The 19,340-nt window shown below is 41.0% G+C and overlaps 1 protein-coding gene across 1 annotated transcript; it reads left to right on the plus strand.

Moving 5' to 3' along the window:
- Positions 1-456: 456 nt before the first annotated feature.
- On the plus strand, positions 457-14,485 carry CCDC77 (coiled-coil domain containing 77). Its single transcript, XM_035348418.1, has 11 exons — positions 457-651; positions 1,980-2,196; positions 3,465-3,607; positions 4,562-4,658; positions 5,870-5,936; positions 6,709-6,803; positions 8,077-8,225; positions 8,568-8,808; positions 9,694-9,819; positions 9,904-10,056; positions 11,863-14,485. Exons 1-11 carry the CDS (start codon positions 605-607, stop codon positions 12,007-12,009), a joined length of 1,482 nt encoding a protein of 493 aa, XP_035204309.1. The 5' UTR covers positions 457-604; the 3' UTR covers positions 12,010-14,485.
- Positions 14,486-19,340: the final 4,855 nt, after the last annotated feature.

The following is a 19,340-nucleotide window of genomic DNA, read 5'->3' on the forward strand; positions in this document are numbered from 1 at the left end:
TCACCTGCACAATGTATCTTCCTGGAAATAACTGGGGAAATTTGAAATAGAACTTAATAACTCTGTAAGCCTAGGGAAAATATATATATATATATATATCTTATTAACATCCATGTTTTTTCCTAGCAGATGTGGTACTTAGCTTAGGAAACGCTTCATTGCATAAACTGTAAGAAGCACTTCTGGCTATGTCGAGGTACACAGGGGAAGGATGAGGCTAAAAAGCACCTAGATGATCTAAAAAAACACGGGTACGAATTGAGAGGCCGGCTGAACCAGCGGGCCCCGCGACTCCTTCGTGCCCGCTGCCCTTCCCCCCAGAGCACCCCTCACGACGCGGGTTGCCCCCCCTCGGCCCGCCGCACTACAACTCCCAGAGGCTCCGGCGTGGGCCGGCCGTGTCGCGAGCGCTGATTGGTGGAGGCGGCCGGCGCCGCGTGGAAGGCTGCCCGTGATTGGAGGAGGCGGCGGGTGGCTGCCCGTTCAAGCGGCGGAGGGCGGTTGGCGGCGGTTAGGCGGCCGTTGGGGCCGTGTGGGGGCGGCGGTGGCTGCTCCCGGCCGGTCCCCTCAGAACCCCCTCAGAGTCCCCAGCGGCGGGGCCGCCATGAGCGCCGCGGACCGCTCTGCCGGCACCTCCCCGCGCTCCGCAAGGTAGAGGGGCCGCTACCCCGGGCCCTGCCGCCCGCCTTTCCCCTTCGTGTCCCGTAGCCGGGCTTTACCTTAAGCGAGGCGCTGCTTTGTCCGCTCCTGCGCTGCTGTGCTTTCTTACTCTTGTGCCTGCCTACTTCTGCTGTCCTTTACTTCAGTAATAAAGTATTCTCCTGTTTCCTCTTGTTGCTGTTACTCATTTTTGTAAGTGTGTCTGTTGTCTTCTTTTTTTTCCCACACAGCTGTTGGGGAGGTTCCTACGTAAGATAGATGCTTTTAATTATCACTTCCTTACAATGACAGGAATTAAGGAGCTTGGCATGTGTAAGGTTTTCGTGGAAGTTGCACTTTTGGGTTCTGTAAGCTCTGATGAGCAGTAGGTAAGGGCCACCGGTGCCTCTGTCGCCTGCCAGATCCCTCTGATCAAAGTTCGGGCTCCAGATTCAGGTTCTGGAGTGAGCTCTTACCGAGTTAAATAGATCTTTTCTAAAGAGGCTATTTAGCTTTAATTCTGCTACTGATGGTATGGTAAAACAATGTGTGTCAGATCAACATAACTAAGAGAACACTTCTCAAGAGAATTTTGAATTGTGTGCAGCTCTAGATAGGCAAATGTGGTGCTTATTTGAGCATGTTAAATGTCTGAATGCAGTCAATGTTGCTTAAGATATGTAATTGCACATACATATTCTTAAAGTGATTTATGTAACAGCAACGCAGTCTCTTCCTACTACCTCAGCATCAAATTCAGTAATTTGGGATTTTCCATTTCACCGTCTAGGGTGGACAAATTCTGCAGATAACACCAAAAAGGACAGCATGTAGACTCCTAGACATACATCTTCAGTTATGAGGGCTTGTGCATCAGCTAACCTTAAATTGTTCTCTTTAATCAGAAAAACTATTACAGATTGTCTTTCTCTTTATCCTGTAGTGCCTGCTGCTTCTAATGCCAAAGCAAAAGACTTTGTGATCTTTGCTCTCTCCTCTCGCTCCTCTTTTTCTTGCCTCTTCTTCCTTTCAAGTTTACCCTCCCCAAATAATCCATCAGACTTTCCCCCTCTAACATTTTTGTCCTTTTCCCTTTTCCATAAGGTGCCCCATCTCCATGGCATAGTGAGTCTGCCAGCTGTTCTTTCTATGTTGAAGATTTTGGTTCTCCTAAATGCTTTGATTTCCCGTTAATACCTGGAGTGCAGACAAGCTACTGTTTAAAATTGAGTCTATGTTAAAAGCAAAAATCTCATGTTTTTTTTTTTTTTTTTTTTTTTTTTTAATGGCTTATGTTATTATCTGAAGCTTGCATGTCATTAGAAAATGTTTCTGTCCAGGCTGGCAACCCCCCATGTCTCATCCAGACACTCTAGTTCTCAGCCTCAGAGTCAGGACAACTCTACTCCTCTCCCGTCCATCAACGAGCGCCTGGCCCTCCTGCGCCCTTCCCGGGAGCTGCTGGAATACTACCGCAAGAAGATTGCTGACTTTGATGAGGAGCATGAGGATTTGGTAAAAAGGCTGGAGAGATACAAAGAAACATATGATGAGCAGGTTAGGAAAAGAGCTTTTTTTGGTAGGCTGTGTATTGTTACACAAACCTCCTTGAACCAGCAAAGAGTTAATATTTTTCTTCATTTCAGATCTCAGCACACCTGGTCTTAAGGTTTACCAGTAATAGGGTAGGACTGAGCTAAGAAGAAATAAGAGGATCTCAGGCTTTGATTTCAAAATCTGGCTGTCTGCCCTCTGTCAAAGCAAAGGGAAACATGCTTGTACAATATTCTTCTATTCTTAATTTATTATAGCTTGCTTGTATACTGGTTGTTCCTGTTCTTTTTATTTTTAAATTGAAGCCTGAGTTTAGATGTTCAGATGACATCCAGTTTAATTTCCTTGCCTCTTAATGTGAGGAAAGAGTGCGCTTTTGTGCAAATTTAATGAGCCTTGATATACAGATACAATTTGTATTTATTGCAGCGGAATTCATGAGCTTGGCCATAGGCTATATGTAGCAGTAGCACTACACAGCGATTAAGTAGAAACTTAAATTCTAAAACTTAAAAATCTTTGTATTTAAAGAGGAAAAAAAATCTTAGAGGCTATCTTTAATTTGTGTTCTAATATGCCTTAACAGCATACATCTCTCTAGATGGCATCTTTGTAATTCTGAATCACCCTTTGGGAGCAGAATGGCCACTGAGGTGCTTCCTCACCTATTGGCCATGCTTGAAGCAGCCTGAAAACCTTCAGACATCCGAACTTCTTTAATTCAACATATAGGAGAAAGATGTCCGAAGTTCCAAAATAGTGCCTTCAGTCCTTCAGGAACAGTCTTCTGTAGGGCTTGTTAGTTTTCCACACCAGCTAGACAAACATTAATGAAACATAGTAACTAGACAAATTTCCTACTACTAAGCCATACAAATCACTGTTTATTCTTCAGTAATTGCTTTTAAGAGTAACTACTATTTTACAGGTTTTGTTAGTTTTTTGTTGAAGTCAGACTCCTCTTACCTGCACCACTCTGGCTGCCAGTGCAGGAGTGCAACCATTGGAAGTTGGAGGCCCTTAGCATGAGCCTTTTTACTGGTGTTGGGTACTGACGATGACGATGGCAATGGGGACTGTGAGCTCCCTTTTGAAACCTATTTAAAAACTTTCCAATACTGCCCTCATCTGGTCAAATTTTGTAAGAGATCAATACTCTGACAGTTGTTACATTCCAGTTATGGGCTCAGGGTCTGGCACAAGCAGTTTGTACTTTCTGAGGGTTGCCCAGTGCTCTGCATTGTTTCAAGTACCTCATTCTCTTTACCTAGCACAAACTGCAATGGGAAGTACGTCAGCGAGAAGAGGAAATTGCAGAGTTGCAAAAGGCTTTGAGTGACATGCAAGTCTACCTCTTCCAGGAGAGGGAACATGTCCTCCGCCTTTACTCAGAGAACGACCGGCTAAAAATCAGGTGTGTCTGGATTGCGGACTGGGTCACTGGTGGTAGCAAGTGCGTGCATTATGTACTAGTTCTCACCAGATCTGGAGTCTTCTGAGAAGCAGTTAGGCCACACTTAACCAAGGAGGGCTTCTATGAAATCATACCAGTCGTGAAGGTGGAATGTAATCTGTCAGGCTACTAAATACGCTTCCACTCATACCTCCTATTCCAGCAGCAGAAAAAAAAAAAAAAAAAAAGTTGAACATGTTTGAATCAAGTTGCCAGTGGAGGTTTTGATTTAAGTAGACTTTGTACCTGCCTGGCACAATGTCTTCCCTCAGTCTTCCATTTAAACTCAAGTAGAAAACACAGATGAAAACAAATAGTTTTCCTGACTCGCTGGGATCATGCTGGCAGCCATTCCAATCTAATGCCACGTAGCTGTTGAACTGAAGTGTACACTGCTGTGCTGGACTGGCTGCCAATGGCAAAGGAGTTTCCAAGCTTCTTATGAACTTGTGTGGGTGATACCAAGTTTTCTGTTAAAGTTTTAAGAACTTAAGTCAAAAAATGTGCTGATGTGCTTTGGCATTTCTCAAGAGTGCGACAGAAGTGTGATACAGCACTTAATCTAGTTTGCTTTAAAAAAAAGATGTGCTTAGAATCTATTAAATGAAGTATCTGCAAGGTTTTTAGGTAGTTCATAACTCTGGAATGCAAATTCTTTACTACCATGTGTTATCAGCCTAGTATTGTTATGTTTGCAAAGAAGAATGCCTCCCAATGCCAACAGAATTGGTATTTTCCTTTGTAGATATGCCACATCAGTAATGTCTTTGGGAGTTCCTTTTTAAAGAAGTGTTCTCAAGAGCTGAACAGTTTGGAAAACTTGGAGACATTAATGAGTAAACTAGAAAGACTGTGTCACAACATCATGATGTATTTCAAAATAGTAATGCAGTGATAACTTTCTTTGAATTCTAGGGAACTGGAGGATAGGAAAAAAATTCAGCACCTCCTGGCTTTAGTGGGAACAGACAAAGGAGAAGTTACATATTTTCACAAGGAGCCACCACACAAGGCAAGTTCATTTTTTCTGTAGAACTGTGCTTGTAATTGCAATATGAAGATCCGTACATGAGAGGCTGACCACAGACCAGATCTGTCCCACAAGTCAAAAGTTGTTAAATAAACCCAAAGTGGGAGAGCCTCCTAAATGTCAGATAGGAGTCTGAAACCATCTGGCTAATGGTCATGGAGAAGCTGGAGAGAGGACTACAAAGACAAAAGAAAAAAAGGAAGTGCAGAAAATCACCTGGTATGCTGTGTGAAGATCAGCTGTCTCAGTACCACTGAGAGGTAGCAGTTAAGATCTCAGTAGAGTAAAGCAGTATTGAGATGGCTGTTGCAAATTCCTGTGCAGGAGACTACAGAAGAGCCATCCCCTCTAGTCAATATTGTGCTGCATACTTCAGAAATAGCGAAATATTGACAAACTGATTAAATGGCAGTTCGTATGAAGAACAAACAGTGTATTTGAACCTACTTGTCAAGAAAGTCACATGATTCAGATATACAGAGAGTATGATGGAATATAAGGTTTTCTTATGGAGTGAAGTGTAGGAAAAAGGCTGGACTCTGCATCCTCTAGTTACTCTGCACTGCTCAAGCAGTGCAAAAATCTTGCAGAAGCTTTAAAATTCCATAATGCAGAGTAGCACTAAAGTTAGGCATATTATATAGTATCTGCCATGAGATAAGCATTGGGGTTATAACCTGTTCCTTCATGGCCTCCTGTTTTTAAGTGGATTTCAGTTCAACATTGGTTTGTTTCAGTAGCTGTATTAGTATTTATCCCAGGTTTGTTTAGTAGCTTGAGTGAATGTGCTGATAAATCAAGCTTCATGTTTCTTTGGGCTGCTAAGAGAAGGAATATGAAAGAAGGAAATAATGTAATTTTCATCTTTACCTTCTCTCTTTTTGTCTGTCCCCAAATGCTCTTTTTCCTGTTGAGGGTGCTGTTTTTCATCCTAATGAAGCCATCAAGGGCAGGCTTACTTTCCAGTTGTTCTTTTGAGGAAAAAAGAGGCAGAAATGGCAAGTTAGCCATTACAAAGGCAACTTTTTTCAACATGTACATTCAGCTTGTGAATATCTTCCTTTTCTTGTGACAGAAGTAAGGAAATGCTGTTCCCTTGGACATCTTTATCCATTTTCATCTTTAAGATTTGTTCTTGATTATTGCATGTTTAGAGAAGTCAGATGTTGAGTTATCTAATCTTGTTTCTATAGGTTACTGTTCTGCAAAGGCCAGGTAACTCCAGAGATCCACATGAAGGATATGATGCTTCTAGAACAGGTAGCATACCAAGACGGTCTAACAGCAGCTCAGCTCTTGATACTTCTGTGTTTGTCCAGTCTATCAAAATAATTATTTACTTTGAGTACTTTGGTATGCTTCCATTAAGTTCCCAAAATGTATCCATGCATTCAGTAATGCATCCTTATGCATTCAGTACTCTAGGCTTCCTTTCAAAATCTTTTAAAATAACCTGAGCTGGTCTCATGTCCTTGATCTGCTCAGCTGAAGAACAAGCTGTTATGACTATGGAATAGCTGTTCTGGAGCCATGCAGGTACGAACTGGATGGGCACTCTTAGCCAAAGCCATTCCAAGATGGGCTGTTACGCCTGCCTTTAGCGTAGACAGTAGTTTGGGTCTGTATATCTACTTAGGGATTTTCTCTTTTGAAAGAACTAGCTTTTCCAAATTGATTGAGATTAGCTAACAAGCTCAAAACTCACTCAAGGTTTGATGCTTGTGCAGCTGTGTTATCTGCCTATTCATCCTTTACTTAAGAAAACATGTTCACTTTCTAAATATGCCAAGAAAATCAGTAGGTAGGTTGCCTAAATATTGATGTGTGATAGTGTGGGATAAAGGTATACGAGCCATAAGCTCTGAAACTTTTTTCATCCAGGTAGCCCTCTGGAAGTTTTTGTGACTGTTGCAGTTGCAATTTTTTTCCTGTTCTTGTAGGCCATCCAGTGCATACAGTACGCCATGTTTGGAAAGGTATTGCACTTAGACTGGAGTACACTTTTCCACTTCTCATTGATTTCTGCAAATAGGCACCAAGAGGAGCACTTCAAAGCGAGCAGCAAAAGGAGAGAAACCAGAAAGTCCTGAGAGGTATCAGAGGGACAACCAAACACTCCTACTTCAGGTAAAATCTTTCACTAAGCGAAGGATGTATTTTCTGTCAGTCCAGGAAATTGTTAGACAAATGTGCTGTCTGCCTACATAAGATACAGATTCTACCAATTTATTAGTCCCACATCTTACTAATGATTCCCACTTTCTGTCAGTTTGCTTAGCTGTTTCTTTGTGGTGAATGGCTTAGATTTAAGAACTTGTGTCTGATTCTGGAAGCTTTACATAAGAATGTGTTACAGTAAAGCCAACTTAAATGTGGTGCCTTTAAGTACAGAGTTTGTAACTGATGTTAACTCTCATAATTTCCTTGGTAGGCTATCAATTTACATTAAATCCACAGCAAATCTGCAGGTTTGGGTATTTCATGGAAGTGTGACAAAAGGAATGGGTCTGAGACGGAATTAGTCATCCACAATAAAATGCACTAGTACAGCGAAAAAAGTTCCCTGTGCTAGACTTCAGTGAAGGATAGTATAGATAGCATGACAGAATGAAGGATGAAACATACAGAATCATGAACTGGGGAAGATAGCAGAAGATACATGTAAAGCACAAGGAAGGATGAGTCAAGAAAAGGAAATAAAGAGCAAACTTGTACAGCAGATCAAGATTTTCATTTAAGAACTGTAGTGACTGACCTACTGGGCAGTTGGCTGTTGTAATAACATTTATTCTGGAGTAAAAACATCATAGAAAATTGTCATAAAATAAGCAATGTAAATTCATGTCAATTTTTTTTCAAACAGTGCCTTACAATAGGGCAATTTGTCTCCCTGACCTAGGTCATGACTCTGCATCTCTCTCCTTCACTCATCTCGTGTACATTTAATGCTTCATTCTAACTGAGCAATTCCTTTTCTTCAAGATACATGGAGTTGCTGCCTTCCTGGAATTTGGGTTTAATTATCACCATTCCATTGGAAGTTGATAGCAGAGGGAGAGAAGTCTGCTTGCATATTCCACAGGATTTGTCACATCCTGTGTGCAGTTTAAATCTTTCCATTATCTTCTATCTGTTGCTTCTCTTGTCTGTTGCTTCTATCTTTTTCTGCTGTACGGTGTACCTGTCTTGCTTATGGCATGATTATTTTTCTTAAAATGTTTTAGTTACTTGAAAAAAAATCAATGTTAAAATGAAAACAAAAATTGAGAATTTAGAACTCCAGAAGTTATTGTTGGGTAGAGTCTTTGACTTGAATTCTGGAATTTAAAAGGGACTTGCAAGGACAGGAGCAGGCCTGCTGTGAGAACTTACTCAGTAACGTCTCTGCATACCTATTCAGGTGGAGGCCCTGCAAGCTCAGCTAGAAGAACAGACGCGATTATCCAAGGAACAGCTTGAGGCGTTACTAGAGGACAGGCGGATTCATATGGAGGAAGCCCAGGTCCAGCATCAGAGGGACCAGGACAAGATTAAAACTTTAACAGATAAGTGAGTTTGAGAGAATAACCATGATGTAATGTAGTAATGAGATAAGAAGGGGTACAACAAAAATATGTTGGCTTTCAGTATGTTGCTTGCTGCAGCAGGCAGAAAAGCAAATTATGCAGCCATCTGCTTGGCAGTATGTGGAAGGAGATAGGGTAGTCAACATATCAAAAATACTGTTTCACATAGAAAGAACATCACTTCTTCCATTAGATGAACTAAATGTATTAGGAAAATACCTATCTTTTTGGTTTATGCTTCTTCTAATTTGCAATGAAGACTGAGGAAATTAGGGCAGGGACTAGGAAATAAATGAATTAACTCCACCGGAATCCCTTTTTACAGACTCCATAAGACTCAAAATCTCTTATATGAGAGTACCCGTGACTTTCTCCAGCTGAAGTTTGATACCCGAGCCAATGAGAAAGCATGGATGGCAGAGAAAGACAGTCTGTTGAGGAAACTTGACAAAGATCCAGATCAGCTTATCAGCAGGGAGCCAGAAAGAGAGAAGAAGCAGAGAGATACCAAGAAGATGCCTCAAACAGTTCAAGAAGCTTGGAAACTCCACAGTAGAGAAATAAAGGTAAATTTTTGTCCAAGGGAGAGGCTCTCTTAATAGTCTTTGGAAAACTGCAAGCATCTGGATCTTGACAAGATAGGCAGTAGCTAGTTGTTGCAAAGCTGTATACGTTTGCTGTAAGTTGCATTGTTGCTGGCACTAATGCACTATTTTTTTAATTATTATTTTTATTTTTTTTTAAAAAAAGGCCTTTCCTGCTGCAGTGTTGTTTTTAAATTTCAGGTAAAAGGTATAGCTAATATCTGTGGTAGTGTTTCGCTATTGGTTTCTCTTACGCCCAGTGCAAATCACATGATATATGGGCCAACAGTTCTTAACCTGCTTGTTGCACATGCCTTTAAGTATAAATGCTTCCAGTTAATGGACTTAGAATGTGGTGTCTGTTCCTCCCTGTTATCAGTGGAGAATAAACTCCTTTCACTTGGTGTCCCGTAGCTCTTCTACAGTAGTCAGGATTTCATCCACTTCTAATACGCTTCCAGTGAGAAGATCTGAAGCGGATAAATAAGCAATAAGGACTTAGAAAGTAAATACACAATAGGGAATTGTTTTCATCTACCACTGTATGCAGATTGTTCTGAAGTGCAGTACTGGGCAAGCAGGTGAGAAAACAGAAACTACAGCACTATTGCTGGATATTATTTTTAAGGGGAAGAGGAGAGAGTTCTTTGAACTGTCATGCAGAACTGATCACCTAATTAAGATGTGGTGGCATTGGAAGGAATAATGTGGGAGGGGTCCTTACCTAGTTATTTCATTAACTTTGGCTCCAGTTATTGTTATTTGCCTATCTTACTGTCCATCTGTCACACTTGTTTTTCCAGAGCAGTGGAAATGTTGTGAGCACTGGCTTTAGAGTTAATTCTTTCTGTTCCTTCTACATCTTAGTCAATGCAAGAACAACTGATGCAGGAGCAGCGGCTCTCAAACATGTACAGAGAGCAGTGTATCACCCTGGAAAATGAGCTGGCTAGGATTCGTGAGGAGGGAGATGTTGGCAGAGAACTCTTTAAGGTAATTAGTCTGTAATAATCAGCTAGCTATGTGATGATCTTTCAGCCTCTATTCTACTACCCCACTGAGTTTTCATCTCCATAGGAACGCTCAGAAAAGATGGGGAAGCGCCTGAAGCTGATGACTCAGCGATATGAGGCTTTGGAAAAACGTCGTAACATGGAAGTGGAAGGCTTTAAGAATGACATTAAACAGCTTCAGCAGAAGCTGAAAGATGTAGAGAAGCAGCTTTTTAAGGTAACAACTCATTGCTGAAGGAGATCATTATGAGCTTACCCAATAGAGGTGTAGTCTCAGTATTTAAATGCAATATTTCCCTAGAGTTAAGGAAAATAATTACTTTCCTAAATGGTCATTTAGATATTAATGTTTGATAAAGTTTGCCCTCTTATGTATTTTATTCAGCAAAAATGGTTTGTCACTGTTAATCAGTCAAGCATCAAGTTTGTCCAGGGACTGTCCTGTTTATACATTAGCAATATCTTTTTACTACAGCTCTGAAAGTTATCTGATACCTCCAGCTGACTTAGCTGTCTCAAAATTCCAAGGCAGGACAGTAGTTTGTTGTAGAAGAATATTCTGCAAAGAATATGTCGATTTTTTTTTTTTTCCTGCGGGCCATTACGTTAGGTTTTGTTCTAGTAAGAATAGAATACTGACTTAAGTATTGTGAATATTCTGTTATTCCTTTGTAAATGTCTCATTTGTAACTGCAAAAATCACAGCAGAAACAGTGGCTTAAAGTAGAAGCTGTGTAACTTTGAAATAAGATGCATCTTCTAGATGTGCAGATGAACATCAGAACAGCTTAAATGGGCCTTAAGCCACAGCCTTGATGTTTTCTGGAGTTTACAATGTGATATTTATATAATATGTGCTTGAGAGGATCACTAGGCATTGCTTTTGTCCAACTGACTCTTTCAGTCATCTAGTTGGCAGTGCCACAGATGTACTTGTTTTCTGTGTTTTTGGCACACAGCTCAATTCATTTAGATTAATACATTTGTCTTCACTAAAGGCTTGGATTTTTTTGTTTGTTTGTTTGGCTCTGGGTTTGACTTTGTTCTATAAGGACTAAACTTCAACCATATGTGGATGCGGAAAAATTGCCTATGATATCTTTACCGCAGACCTGTATATTTTGTTACTATGGGCATGTTCTTAATCTTATTCTTAATTTATTTACGCTTCCAGCCACAAGAGGGCAGAAGAATAAAATGCTTGTTAGAAGTCTCTGTGATACTTTAATTCTTACTACTTCAGTCAAAATAACTATAGATGACTACATTTCCTGAATGGTATATTAAACTCTTTGACCAAGAGCTACATAATGACAGTGTGACACCCTAAGGGGTCAAGAGAAAAGAGCTTTGAGAGGAGCTTCCAAGTCTGTGCTGCTGTGATGCTGAATGTGACTGGGCTAGCATGCTATCCAAGTCCAGGGTGACAGGAAATGGCAGCCCTTGCTAGTTTGCCATGAGGAACTATGATTACCTGGCAGCCTCTGTTCAGCTCAGTATCTGCTATATGACCTGGCTTGAGATTAGGAATTGTACTTGAAGTGCTCTTGAGTCAGTCGTATGCAGTTCAGAAGGCAGTGGGTTGGCCACAAAAGATAGACCACTTCTAGTTCTCACAGCAAAAGATGATAAACTGTCTTCCTATCAGAAGAGAAACTTACAGTCATATAGAAGTTGATAAGTATTTTAACTCACCTCTTTTTTGTGGCTCTCCAGATAATACAGGAAGTAAAAATAACCCAAAAGGTTATAGGTAAACTTGATAATATTCTGTTCAGATTTCTTTCTCACCAATACTATAACATCCTGATGTATGAAAGCTTTATCTGTTATTTTTTTTTTGGTTTTGGAATACTTTTCTGTTGGTGATATGCATTAGCCCAGTGATGTTAGCTTAAGCATCCTCTTTGCTAGCTACAAAGCATCTTCTTTAGAGTTCTCTTTCTGATAGACTCACTGTACTCTCTAAACTGTACTCTGTACAATGTTGTTTGTATTAATCTGTTTCTCTGTTCCTTTTTAGGTGACTCTGAGTATTGGGCCAGACCAGGATCTTGCAGTTCTGCATGAGGTCCGTCAAGGAAACAGGCTAACCCGTAAAATTCAAGGAGAACTAAAAAAATTAAAAGCAAAAATCTATGGCTTAGAGAATGAACTGCGGGTCTGCTGAAGCTGGGGTTTTAGCTGCCATCACAGTTTGAGAAAGGGGACGTTGCCTGTTTAATGGCGTCCAGTGACAGAAGGCTTGAGGAAATCTGCAGTTAGTGCCATAACATCTGTAAATGGTACACAAGCCATTCCTAACATGCCAAATTAGGTTGCTCTTTCAGTTGAGATGGCACCTGATAAGACTGATATAGAAAGTACCAGATGACTGGTATTTTAGGAATATGCTTATGACTTCTTGCCTTCGTATCTGTGGTGTAGGGAGCTATGTATACTGGTCTTAAACTTTATTTGGAGCAGATGACAAACCAGATGTATTAATGATCACTGAAGGATCTAGTTCAAAATCCAATTTGCTTGGTTCACCTTACCCTGTGTGATAAGGAACTTCTACATGGTCTAAATGGTTACTGTTATGGTGCCTAGGCGATTCAGCATGTGACTGGAAATTTTCCTTGAAAAAGACCTTGTGTAGACAGTACATACTAAAGTGCATTACATTTGACTCTACCCTTGACATCACAACTATTTTAAAATGTCTTTCCTTTGTTCATTTCTAAGCTAGCTGGGACAAACCTGACTGATTATAATATGTTGGGAAAGGGTAACTGTTTTTAGAACTCATCTGCAAGAACAAGAAACCTCTACTCTTGCTTTGAATGTCTGGAGGGGAGGGAAAAACTACACGATAAAATGTCATCTTCCTGTCCTCTTTCTCCCAGTTTATCTTAATACACGGAGGAAGCTCATAATAAAAGGCATCTCATATCTTCCTTAACCATGGTATTATCTACCTTTGTAGCTTTAAACTATACCATGGCCATGTACCAACAGGTCATGGTCAGCTTTTGCAACAGCTGTCACTGAACTGTAACTGAAACTGGGGTGGAAGAGCCAGTGCCTAGTTGCTACATGATAAATATAACTCTAGCTATGTAGTGATTATCTTCATATTAGACATCAGGACAATGCTGTTCTTGAAAACAGATGAAATTGTGAAAAGGGCTGCAATGTGGCTTCAGTCCAGTTTTATAAATGTGGGGTATTTGAATTTTTACTGTAGTGTCAGCAAATCTTATCCACCTTGGAGAGCACATCTGTGTTGGAAAAGTGATTTCAGTGCCTTCATCTGCTAATGTACATTTCTGAACTTGTTAAATGTGATGGAAACAGAATAATTTTCTGAAGTATATGCTTACAGGGTACCAGCAGTTCCTTCCCATTTGAGAAGTACTTGGTGTGCAATAACAGGCAGTTTCTTTTGGATGTGGTAGAGGCTATGGAGATCCTGATGCAGTGTTTGGGAGAGGTTTATATACTGCTTTTCTTGTGCTGTGAAGATTTGGGGAAAAAATGTTTTTATAGTACCAGCTAAAACAATGCAGTGGGAAAAATCCTTTGAAAAGCCAGGGCTTGTTTCAATCGTGTAACCTCTCTGTGAAAAGCTTGCTGTCTGTCCCTTATGGTCCTGTTCTTTGGCTTTCATTGGGCATGTATTCTTGAAGTCAGATTCATCACAGACAGACTTCAGTGTGGGTGGCTGATGATCTGTACCTAGATGTTCAACTGCTACTACAAGAGGCTGTTTGAAAGTGTTGTCACAGACAAGTTTAGCTGAAAATGCTTAATGGTTCAGAGATGGATTGATTAACAACTTAGGTGCTGATGTTATGTGGACAGCTGAGGAAAATTATTAAACTGTGCAATCCATCGTTTAGTCTCACTCCTTAAATTCAGCTGATGGGAAGCTAGCAAAAAAGTCTCTTGAACTGGTAGAAATAAATGGTTTTCTGTTATTTTCAACTTTTCCAAGCTAGAAGTTGCTGTTGAAATTATATTTTCCTCACCTGAAAGCCACAAAGTGTCTGGACAAAGGCTGTAGGCTTGGGCATTCACATTTGTAAGACTGGGAGGAAGTACTGGGGGAAGAAGGATGTAAACGTTTAATTTCCTGTCTTCTTTACTGATGTTTCTTGTAACTTGCAAGACTGAACAGAATAAAATGGTGACATTCCCAATATATCTGCTGGTGCTTCCACATCAAAGTGCATCTTGAACTTTATTCTTCATTTGTCATTAGGTTATGAACTCTTTCTACTAGAGGAGGGGAGGAAATTACAGTAGTGGATCTGTAAATCCATTTTATTTGGAAGGTTGAATATATGTCTGAGGGCAGGAAGTGCAAGGTATTGTATGTGTTTTTTCTGTGACATCACGTGATCCTGTGAAATGTTGCTTTCATGTTGCCAAAACAAACGGGGACCTTCAAGCCAAGAATTGCTTTAAAAAGTCAAGTGCTTTCTGCCACTGACAACTGCCCTTTAAGATGTCAGTAAGGCATTATTGGCATTTCCTAAAGGTTTCCTGAACAAGGTTCCAAGATCCATACTAGTCAATTTTCTTCCACAATTGTTGTCAAGAAAACAAAACAAAAAAAAGTCATTCACAATAAAGTCTGGGTATCTTTTTTGCTAATTTAAGTTAATAACGTGTGACGTGTCATTCCAACTCAACTAAATGCCATGTTATATATGTAGGTAGGAGGAATTGGTAACATCTCCCTAAAATGGCTGATTCTTGGAATACAGAGACTGGCAAGGATTAAAGGTTGGAATTGGACAAACGTTCTTATTGTGCAACAGGATGGTAAGTTGTTTCTTGTGTAGGGGAAACATGAGGAGTAAGGGAAAACTAATTGTATAGCATTATTTAGGCAAGGAAGGTATGCATGCATTTCAGAAAGGATGTTGAAATATTGGGCAAGGCACAGAACTACAGATGATTCAGCAGAGGAAAAAAGGTTGTGCAAGAGCTCATGTCGTATTACATTAGAACTGATTAACACACACGTATTATTAATGCACGTGTATTGTGACAACACAAAAAAGAGGCCCAGCAAAAACCAGTAGCCCAAACCTGGAGCCTAAAAAAAAAAAAAAAAAAAAAAAGCATACATTTTTTATCAGAAACAGTTCTTTTTCCCTCATTATAACAAACTAGATAGCTTGTTTTAATAAGTTACTAGGGTCGACATGTTAGAACTTAATAAAATATGACATGAAATGACAGGAAGTTACTTAGTGGTCCCTTTTACCTTTAAACCTATGATTTTTTTCATAGGCAATATTGGTAGGAGTTTTCTGGCACTCACGCAGCTGCTTAATAGAAGGAGGAATGTACACTGTGTCAGCTCAAACTACACAGCAAGGTTACACAAGAAGGGGAAACACCACAAAACCTCATGTTTTTCCTATGCCACGACTTGCAGTAATTCCAAAATTAATTGAAGCTGTGACTGTGCTTAGGCAAATTAACTGTAACAACAGTTCTGACAGCTATTAGAATGGATCTAACTAAAAGGAACAGATGCTTGTATGCAGTAGCTGTACTTAAACTGCTTGCATAAGTGTCTGTTCAGAAATGCACACATTTTGCCAGTGTAGATGGACGCTCTGGATGGCGTAAACTGGAATTGTCTGTGTATGTAGGCCAGGAAGTAATTCTTTGATAAATAATGAGACACGCTTTTTTGAGACTGGCTAGAGGCAACATCCCTGTGTACTTTGTTAGATCTATACATATTCATGGCAAGCTATGTCTTTCAGACTTGTAATTACAGCTCACAAATGCATCTAATTCTGTTACACCAGGATGTATTCATGCCTGCTCAAAAGCCTAATAAAGATGTCACTTTGTTCCCATTCAGAGTGGTATAAAAGCTTGTTTGTATACAAGGGACATTTTAAGATTTCTTTTTACTTTTTTTTTTTTTTGCAACATTTTGCTTTTATATTACTAAATTGCTTTGAGTTGTAAGAAATATCCCCTTAAGCGCCCCTAAACAGCTATTCTTGTAAGTCTAGCCGTAGCAGTAAATTTTTAGCATGCGGACTGGAACTACATACCAAAACATTCAGATTCAGAAAGCATGAGAGGTGAAAGTGCAATGATTCCTTTGGACTGCTGTACTCATAGGATTTAGGCACGGTGTAAAGAAGGAAGCTTGTTCCAGTTCTTACATTGCATCAATTGTTTAGGATTTTCTCTTTGAAACGTGCCATCAGAAGTAACTGGAATTTAACTTGCTGGAAGGAAACACTTCTGGCATGTTGTAGTATTTGAGAATGGTGGGGTGGACTTGTGATATTGCCCATGCAGCACCAAATGAACTGTTTGGAGAATGGGTGTCTTCAAATATGAGTCAGCGTGGCTGCCTTTCAAGTAAGCTCCAAACACAACTTTATAAACAGAGCCCTCAATGGGATTGAGTATTCATGTCTACTGACCAAACTGCGTGCTTTACAAATTGCAGTGCTTTTGGATTGTGGACAAATTACAACGGTGTAAAAACGCATTACCTGTTTCTATTCAGATTAAAAGATTTATCTCAGTAGAGAGTCACTCCTGCACTGGCCAGTTAAACATTTTTTCCTTCAATGCGAGCTTGGGTGGATAAAAGTCTGGTCGATGTCATCACAGGCAAAGCTGTTCAGGTTTGTGTTCAGTGGTATCCCCAGTAAAATTACTTGAAGCATAAGCATGATGATCACAATCACTTGAAATATACAGCAAGTACTGCTGCTTTTAAGAAGAGGAAGGGGGAAGTTCGGACAAGGTTTTAGTCAGATTCAAAGAAAGATGGATTTCAAAAAAGATCAGAGATCTAGATATATCTTTCACTGTGGTAAACAACTGTATCCTGAAAGGTCTTTTGAAAGATCTCATCTTGAACTAGTTAAAAACTTTTTTTTTCTTTTTTTTTTCTTTTTTTTTTTTCCAGGAAGTGTAAACGTGCTGTGAATATTCAGAGGGAATCTGAAAGTGCAGAAAGCAATTCCTGCCCATTCCTAGGGCAGGACCTGCAGTGCTCTTAGAGGTACCAGGTGAAGTTTGTGTAAAAACATGTCCTCTTTACAGCTGAAAAGGGAGGACGGGTCATTTCTGTTTAATTTTGTCTGGATAGCTAGGGCTCGAGACCTATGAAAAAAGAGTTATGCTGTGAAAAGTTGGGGGTGTGAATGAGATTTTCCACACAAGTTGTAGCAAGACAATGATGATGTTGTCAGCCTGAACTGAGGGAGCGATCATCTGGGTGGTCACCTGTGTGGCAGGCTCAGGTCAGTCATAGGAGTGTTGGAAGCGTAGCTGGATTGGTACGGGGATAGCTCCACCAGTAACACTTTTTAGAATCCAGTCCCGAGGAGCCAAAAAGGGAAAGGATGAGCAACGGTATTTTTGGAGACTGCCTTCTCCTGTTAGAAGCACTTCTGCCTTTAAGCCATTTCAATTAATGTCGAGATGAAGTCGTTGTTTGTGCTTGAGAGCATGGTTACGGTCAGGAAGAAGGCTCTGGAGTCGCCAGGGTTAGTGGCAGCTAGGGACAGTTGCGTGTATTTGGTGTGGAGCTGGTAATGAGTGTTAAGATGAAAACTACACAAGAAGAAGAAGCAAGAGGCAGTTAATTGAACATTTGGGGAGTCTACAGAGGAAGGATGTTGGCACAGAGCTAAACGTAATTTACAGAACAGAGAAACAGTTGTTAGGTAACTAGAAGCACAAGCATAACAGAAAGAGGCAGGATGCACAGAGATGTAGCCAGAGACGAACAGAAGGTGCTGTCGTTAAGTGCAGCACTCATATCAAAGGCTGCTTTTATCATGAGGAAACTTAACCAAAATAGAAAACAAACAAAACCACAAACAAAGAAAAAAAAAAAAGCCCCAGTTGGCTCATTTGGCAAATCATCAGCTTGAATACCCTCTTTGAAGAGGGTACTCAGGGTAGGGTAGAGTAGCTACATCCCGCAGCAAGCAGCGATCCGTCTGATGTTTAGGGATGGTCACTTGGATGAGAGACGTGGAGGTCTGCAGACACGGTCTGTGTGCCTTGGGACGCTCGAGTAGACTGAGGATAAAAACATTTAAGTGAGGTATTTTTAAAACATTGCTGTAAGTCATAATCTTACCCTCTGAGTATCAGTGCTTTCTGTAATGAATAAGTAGTCCAAAGTAATTTAAGTACAGTGTAAGGCTATTCAGATTCCTCATTATATTACATCCAGATTCATTCAGTTCCTCAGTATTGTTCTGTTGTGACAGACACTAACACCACCTTTGTTTCCCTAAGCTTTTACACCAGAGACAGCTTTAGCGTCTTTGTTACAGCGTAGCTCTATCATGAAAAAGATTGTTTTTTTACAAGTCAACAATACTTGTGTTACTCCATAATTTCCTTTCCATTCCCCTCCATTGTAGTAGAGTGTTCACAAGAGAAAAAATGTGCTTGCTTATTCTAATATGCAACAGTTTCAACAGTGTAGTTGTCACCATTCCAATTTAAGATTGTTCATTGAAGAAATGCAGACAATTTTCTGTTAAGAACACATCACTCAATTCTCATTCTTCAAATAATGAAGTTTAATTTAGATGAGTATTTATTACATATTTTTCGTAGTACTTTCTTCTTGAACAAATATGAAAAGCTTGTCTTATCTCTTGTGCCTGGGAAAAGAGAAAAGTCAACAGACTGCCATACCTTCATATGAGATTTCTGCCTCGCGGTGCCTGAACCGGTGCACAGCTACGAGGTGTTTTTGTTGTCTTGGTGCTGAGGGTGGCTGTGTGCTAGCAGCACTGAGGAAGTAGCGCTGTGTGTTGGCAAATTCAGGCTTGGAGCAGGGCCACGTGCGTCTGCAGCCTCTAGGAATGCAAGTATTGTGTCCTCGAAAGTTTCAGACCGGACCTTATTCCTACAGAGGTAGGGAAGCCTGAGGGCAGAGCTGCCCGCCTGCCTTTGGCACCAGGAAGAAGAAAGGTCACATCATTTCTGCCTCTGCAATGGGATAGAATGATTTCTGGGTGAGCTTTCCTGGAATGAACGGAAATCTCTCCAACGGGGAGCTGGAGGCAGATAACTGTAACCTTTGTGAGATGCTCAGAAGAAGGAAACCTATCATCTGCCTGTCCATCCCAAGGCAGGACGGGTGACCGCAGGCTCTCTAGGTGCCGCCTGGACACTGGGGACATGCCTTTCAGCGTCTCGCCCCGGGGACTGACCCCTGGCCCCAGGTTTTCTCCTCGTGGTGCTCTGTGGCAGGGGGAAAGCCGCGCGGGAGCAGAGCCCCCGGGGGTGCCGATGTCCCAGAGCCCTCTCCCACTTCAGCCTCACCCGGCAGGAACCCGGCTCCCACCCTGGCAGCCCGCTTTGCGGTGTGAACGGAGCCGAGGGGCGCGGAGCTCGGTCCAGAGGCACCGGAGGCCCGACCACCGAGGGCCCCCCGCGCGGCCGGGCCTGCCCCGGGCGGGCGGGCCCAGGTGCGGGGGGCGGCGGCGGCAG

This window comes from Oxyura jamaicensis, chromosome 1 (genome assembly GCF_011077185.1).
Source record: "Oxyura jamaicensis isolate SHBP4307 breed ruddy duck chromosome 1, BPBGC_Ojam_1.0, whole genome shotgun sequence".
In the NCBI taxonomy this organism is placed as follows: Eukaryota; Metazoa; Chordata; class Aves; order Anseriformes; family Anatidae; genus Oxyura; species Oxyura jamaicensis.